The 7365-nt window shown below is 45.8% G+C and overlaps 1 protein-coding gene across 1 annotated transcript; it reads left to right on the forward strand.

The window, feature by feature from the left end:
* The first annotated feature begins 899 nt into the window (after positions 1 to 899).
* Positions 900 to 3163, forward strand: TEX46 (testis expressed 46). The gene is made up of 2 exons (XM_045546066.1): positions 900 to 1091; positions 2838 to 3163. Exons 1-2 carry the CDS (start codon positions 900 to 902, stop codon positions 3135 to 3137), a joined length of 492 nt encoding a protein of 163 aa, XP_045402022.1. The 3' UTR covers positions 3138 to 3163.
* The last annotated feature ends 4202 nt before the right edge of the window (positions 3164 to 7365 follow it).

The following is a 7365-nucleotide window of genomic DNA, read 5'->3' on the forward strand; positions in this document are numbered from 1 at the left end:
ATCTGTTAAACAACAACTCTACCCCTCCCTCTAGCCCTTGGCAGCCACCATTCTACTTTCTGCCTCTATGAAATTGACTATTCTAGGTACCTCATATATGTGGAATCATATAGTATGTCTTATAATTGGCTTATTTCACTTAGCATAATGTCCTCAAGGTTCATCCATGTTGTAACATGCCAGAATGTCCTTCCTTTTTGAGACTGAATAATATTCCATTGTGTGTATATATTAATACATTTTATTTATCCATTCATCTGTTTATGGATACTTGGGTTGCTTCCACATTTGGCTGTGAATAATGCTGCTGTGAATGTGGGTGTACAAATATCTCTTCAAGACCCGCTTTCAATTCTTTCGGGCATATCTAAAAGTGGAACTGCTAGAGCAAATTATCCATTTTTAAAATGTTAACATCAAACATTACAGAGTTTGGACCATAATCAATATGAAATATTAAGTCAAACAAAGTTACCTTCCCGTAAAGCATCAGGTGACCAACAGGTGGGCCTATTAGACAATATTCTAGTATGACTGTAAAAGCACATGCAGTAATCTCTTACCTTATTTCCAGTTGTGGATAGTTTTTCTCTGCAGTCCACCCATGATGAGGCTAGGGACTCTGTATTGTTGGCCATTTTATTCCCAGTGGCTAGGCCCGGAAATATTGCTGAGTGAATGAGGAGGCCTAGTCACCAGGCTGTTGTGAGGACACCATGAGGTGACGCTTGCAAACTGCCTGTCAAAGCATTAGACCTAGGAGGAGTTAATATATTGTTATGCGGCAGCTGGGTGGGGGAAGGGAGCTGGTTATGACTCAAGGGAGTGGGGGTGGCTGTGACTCTTGTCATGGAGGGGACTGAGAGAGGGTCCTGGGGCCTGTGTCCCTCCAGGCCATAATGCTGGGGGAACTAATATTTCTTTTTAGAAGTCTCCATGGGATACTTGCCTCCTCAGGCACCATAGGAGCAGTGGCGGCTTGGCTGATAAACTATAAGCCAGCCTTGTTTGGGTTCTTACTCCTTCTGCTGTTGCTTACCAACTGGCTGGTCAAGTATGAACACAAGCTCACCCCCTCAGAGCCCCAGCAGGTGAGCAAGAGGCCGCTCGGCTTCAGCTGAGGGACATGGGATCTGTACAGCTAGATTGGGGCGTGGGGTGGACAGTGTAGGTGTCAGGGTAACGGGGCAAGACTGAGGAATCTAAGACTCTGGTCCCTGCTCTGCAGCTTCCCCTTGGGTGATGGTGGACAAATCACCTCCCTCCACAAGGCCTCAGTTGCCTCCCCTGTAAAACAGGGACCATCCCAGACTTTTCTACTTCAGTTTAATGTCAACTTGCTGTGGCGACAGAAACTACTTTAATGTGGAAAAAATTAAAATGGATGAACCAAAGATACATGTATCAACATAGATACCTCTCTAAGATATAATAATGAAGACAGCAGAAATGTGCATAGATTATGACCTCTTTTATATAATGTTAAAAAAACGGCCGGGTATGGTGGTTCATGCCTGTAATCCTAGCACTCTGGGAGGCCAAGGCGGGAGGATCATTTGAGCTCAGGAGTTCAAAACCAACCTGAGCAAGAGTGAGACCCTGTCTCTACTAAAAAAAATAGAAAGAAATTAGCTGGATAACTAAAAATACATAGAAAAAATTAGCCGTGTATGGTGGCACATGCCTGTAGTCCCAGCTACTTGGGAGGCTGAGGCAGAAGGATTGCTTGAACCTGGGAGTTTGAGGTTGCTGTGAGCTAGGCTGATGCCACGGCACTCTAGTCAGGGTGACAGAGCAGGACTCTGCCTAAAAAAACAAAAAAAAAAACTAAAAAAAAAAAAAAACCATGCAAAACAATACCCTATTTAGTTTATGGATGAGTACGTGTCGTGAAAGTATTTTAAGACAGGATGTCTCAACCTTAGCCCTATTGACACTTTGGGCCAGATAATTCTTTGTCGTGAGGGGCTGTCTTGTGCACAGTTGGAAGCCTGGCAGCCGGCGACCCTAGCCTCTACCCATGAGATGCAGGTAGCACCCCCTACCCTCTTTGTGACAACCAAAAATGTCTCCAGACATTGCCAGATGTCCCTTGAGGAGGGCAAAATAACCTCCCATTGGGAACTACTGGTGTAAAGAAATGTGTGGAAAAAATAAATACCAATTTCAAGATTACAGTTGAGAAGATGTTCAGGGCGGGAGGGGAATGGTATGGGAGAGTTCTTCAATTATATTTATGATATTTTATTTCCAAAGCTGGTATGAGTATTAAGTATTTGTTATAATATTTACTTTTTTTGCATGTCTTAAATATTTATTTTTTAAATGTTTCTAAAGACCAGTCATTTGTAGCTAAATCCAACAAGAAAAAATAAAGTGTTATCATTAACCAGGGGAGGGGTCAGATGAGGATTACAGATATAATAGCATGTCATGAGACCACTGAGACTTTGACATATGAGATTTTACTGGGCCTGACAAAATGCTCAGAGAGGCCCATTGGAGAAACAAAGGCCCTGAAGATGGATATATTTGGGTTAAGGGCTTTATGTCTTCTGTGACTGGCAGATTACTGGGCTACCGTATTTATTCCTATGAACCAAAGGCAACCGCCAGACTTGGGAGTCTGGGGCTGCATGATGCTGAGAAAGTGACCTTCCGTCGCTGGGCCCCAAGTTTCAACTATAGAATGTGACAAAGCAGTCCCCTTGCAGGCTGTTGTGAGACTCTGTTAAGATGATGTTTATAAAGCACCTGGCATGGAGCAGGTGTTCAAACAAGGAAGGGATTATCATTATTAACCAACTTTTCCCCTTTCCCGGTGGTGGGGAGCTTAGGAGGAGGCAGAGACACCAAAGGCTTCTGAAAACAAACCCAACACCAATGCCATAAGCAGGAAAGAAGTGGAGAGGATGCACGCTTGCTTCGCCCTCCAGGACAAAGTCTTAGAACGGCTTTTGTTCAACGAAATGAAACTGAAGGTCTTAGAAAATCAGATGTTCATCGTATGGAATAAAATGAATCGCCACCGGCGGTCAAGCAGACATCGGAATTTACCCACAAGGAGACACAGAATGAGGAGGCAAGAACGGACTTTCTCCACCCTCTCCGATTGTACTTCCAACTCCCCACCCTGATGAGGCTGAGGGGGGCTGGCCTGCGCTGTTACTCTGACTCAGTAAAACCTGGTCAGAGGCTTTCGAATGTTCTTCGTGAATCACTCACGTTGGAGAGGTGCCTAGGCTCTAGGAGGAGGACCAGAGGCTGCAAGGATGTCTCTGGGAAGGAATCACAGCCGGTCAGCCAGGTAGCACACAGTGACAGCCTCACAGGGCTCTAGAGCCCACCCCTTTCTAGCCTTTCTAGAGCCCTCTGTTAGTGGGCCCCTGGTCCCCCGCCCTACGCTGTTCACCTTGGATGTCCCCTCTTACCCTGCGCTCGGAGGCCACAGCGAGCCCCGCCAAGCCCGGCTCTGATAACACTCATTGCCTGTTCTTGAGCCAATGTCTGGCCGCAATGGTCTAGTAAAGCCCACATTCCTTCCCGTGGGTTCAGGCCCTCCATGACCTGACTCCCTTCCAGCCCTTTCCTGCTCCGTCACTCCCCTCACACACCTTAAACTCTGTGCCAGAGTCTCCTAAACGTCAGTCATTTGTGTGTCACCTTTGCGATTTTTGCCATCACCATGAACCACCTCAATGTTTAACTCAGTATTATCCCTTTAGGTTGACTCTTTATTCTTAAATAAACTTATCTGTAAAGGAAAATAAATAGCAATTTCTCTGTAAATTAAAAACTACAGTATCCTTGGTTTAAATAGAACACGACTGTAAAAATAAAGATTAGGAAAACAAAACCACTTGTTAATTCCAACCAGAGCTAGGTTGCTGACTGATGGATCTGGGTCTGTGAGTTTTGTGTTAAAAAGTGAGATTAGCCAGTGTTAGGGTTTGGAAGACAGGCTAGCACCTAGCTGAGACTTTTCTCCATGAGGAGAATTGGAAAGGAAATCACTACCTCACTGATTCAGTGGGACTTAATGCCATGTTGGTGTCCCACCAAAAGTCGCCTCTCTCAACACAGGTCTCAAACATCCTCACCAAACCAGAGGACTTGCCATCCCCCCAATGCATTCACATCTTTGCTCACATTTTCTTCCTCTGTGACCTCTTGTTTTCCCCTTTCTGCTGTTACAATTCTTCACTTAACCCAAAACCACCGCCTCCAGAAAGCTTCCCTCAACCCAGCTGTAGTGAATCTCTTTCCTTAGCACTCTCAGCATTTTATCTGCAGTTCTACAGTAGAATGTATCACAGTCTGCTGGAATTTGAGTTGTACACATATCCACACTCCCTCCCCATGCTAGATTATAAACCCTTTGAGGACAAGTATATTAATGTTTATATCCCCCTGTAGCACCTAACACAGTGGCCAGTATACAGTCAGTGCTCAATAAGTAACATTGATGATTGTTGATCACTGTCTTATGTGTCCAGATATGTTCTCTGCCCTCTCATTTTACGATGACTCTCCCATATCCTATTTTGTTTAAGAGCAGGAGCTCTGGGGCTAAATAGCCTCAGTCGTAATCCCAACAGTACCAATTCTCAACTGTGTGATCTTGGACAACCCTAAGTTGTTGATTCTTGCTGTACCTCAGTTTCCTTAACTGTAAAATGGGGAGATTAACACTATGAACATTATTATAGAGTTGATGTTAGGATTAGATGGTGTCTTAGTCTGTTTGTGCTGCTGTAACTGGGTAATGTATAGAACTGGGTAATGGTAAAGAACAGAAATTTCTTTCTCACAGTTCTGGAGACTGGGAAGTTCAAGATCAAGGCTCTGGCATCTGGTGAGGGCTGCTCTCTGCTTCCAAGATGGCCCCTTGAACGCTGCATCCTCCAGAGAGGAGGAATGCTTTGTCTTCACATGGCAGAAGGCAGAAGGGCAAAAGGGAACAAACCCCCTGTGTCAAGCCCTTTTGTAATGGCACTAGTGCATTTCTGAGGGTGGGGCCTTCTTGACCTAAACACCTCCCAAAAGGCCACACTTCCCAGTACTGTTGCATTGAGGATTAAGTTTCCAACACGTGAATTTTGAGGGACACATTCAGACCATAGCTTCCTCCCCTGGACTCCCAAATTCATATCCTTCTCACACATGAAATACTTTCATTCCATCTCAATGGCCCTAAAAGTCTTCACTAGTTCCAACATCAACTCAAAAGTGTAAAGTCCGGAGTCCCATCTAAATCAGTATGGGTGAGACTCCAGACATAATTCATCCTAAGGCAAATTACCCCCAGCTGTGAACCCGTGAAATCAAACAAATTATGTGCTTCCAAAATACAATGGTGGGACAGGCATAGGATAGACGTGTCCATTCCAAAACTGAGAAATAGAAAAGAAGAAAGGAGCAACAGGCTTCAGGTAAGTCCAAACCTAGCAACCTAATAGGGCAAATAACATTAAACCTTTTTTTTTTGCAACAAGGTCTTGCCCTGTTGTCCAGACTAGAGTGCAGTGGCATCATCATAGCTCGCTGCAGCCTCAAACTCCTGGGTTCAAGTGATCCTCCTGTCTCAGCCTCTGGAGTAGCTGGGACCACAGGCACACACCACCACACCTGGCTCATTTTTAAATTTTTTGTAGAGAAGGGATCTCACTATGTTGCCTAGGCTGGTCTCAAACTCCTGGGCTCAAGCAATCTTCCCGGTTTGGCCTCCCAAAGTGCTAGGATTATAGGTATGAGGCACTGTGTTGGCCAACATTAAATCTTAAGACTTGAGAATAATCTTCTTTGACCCCATGTTTCACCTTCCAGGCACACTGGGGCAGCGGTTGGGCCCCCAAGGCTCTGGGTGATCACTACCCCCACGACTTTGCTGGGTGTAGCTCTCACCCACTGGAGTCAGGTGCCTAGAGTTGCACAGTAGTGGCTCTACAGTTCTGGGGTCTCAGGGGCCACCTGCCTCCCATGGTTTCACTAAGCACTGCCCTAGTGGGGACTCTCTGTAGTTGCCAGAACCCCATCATTCTGCTGGACATTGTCCGAGGGGGGCTTTCTGCAGTGGCTCTGCCCTGTGGCAGGTCTCTCTTCAAGGGCATCTCTTGAAATCTAGGTGGAGGAAGCCATGCCTGTACAGCACTTGTGCTCTTCACACCTGCAGAAATCTCACCACATGGATGCCACCAAGGCTCACTGCTTGTGCCCTCTAGAACTGAGCTAGGCCTCTAGGCCTGAGCTGCACCTGGGCCTGCTTTGGCCACACCTGGGGCAGCTGAGCAGTGCTATACCAGAATTCAGGGAGGCGGCTCTGGGCAGTGAGCCTTGAGGTCCTACAGGTGCCCTGGGCGCCTATCCCAAAATGGTTCTGCCCTAAGGGTTCTAGCACTTGGGGCCTGTGATAGGCATGGCAGTCTCCTGCATCTTTGAAATGCCCTGGGGGTCTCTCTGTCATTGTCTTGATGAATAGCACCTGGCTTCCTTCTAGCCATCCTGATCTTATCAATTAGTAGAGTGGCCGTGGCCTCACCCTTAGTTTTGTCTCCTGGAAACACTTTTTTATTCTTTCCATGGCCAGGCCTGAGCATTTTCCAAATCTTTGCATTCTGCTTCCCTTTTAATCATAAATTCCATTTTTAAATCATTTATTTCTCCTTGTGTTTTGTTATAAGCAGTTAAGAGAAGCCATGCTCCATCCTGAACCCTTTGCTGCTTAAAGATTTCTTCTGCCAAATATCCTAGCTCATCACTCTTAAGTTCTGCCTTCCCTAAAGTCCTAGGACACAGATACAATTCATCCAAGTTCTCTGCCACTTTATAAGGATAGCCTTTCCTCCAGTTTTCCATACCTTCTTCCTTATGTCCATCTGAGGCTCATCAGAACGGCTTTCACTGTCTGTCTTTCTACCAGCATTCCGGTCACAATCACCTAGGTAACCTCTGGGAAGACTGAGCTTTCCCTACAGCTCTTCTCTCATTCTGAACCCTCACCAGCATTGCCCTTAATGCTCCACTCGTGGCAATAAAGGCTTTTCCAGCGTTCACTTCAAAACTGTTCCAGCCTCTCCTCATGACCCAGTTCCATAGCTGTGTCTACATCTTTAGGTGCTTGTTATAGCCACACCCTACTCCGCTGGTACCAATTTTTGCTTAGTCCATTTTGTGCTGCTGTAACAAAGTACCACAGGCTGGATAATTTTTTATTTTTAGAGGTGAGGTCTTTCTATGTTGTCTAGGCCGGCCTTGAACACCTGGGTTCAAATGATCCTTGACAGACTGGGGATGAACTCTTTCTGTCAAGGCCTTTTATAACAGCGTTAATCCATTCCTGAGGGTGCAGCCCTCATGGCCTAAACA

Source organism: Lemur catta, chromosome 3, assembly GCF_020740605.2.
Source record: "Lemur catta isolate mLemCat1 chromosome 3, mLemCat1.pri, whole genome shotgun sequence".
NCBI classification, from domain to species: domain Eukaryota; kingdom Metazoa; phylum Chordata; class Mammalia; order Primates; family Lemuridae; genus Lemur; species Lemur catta.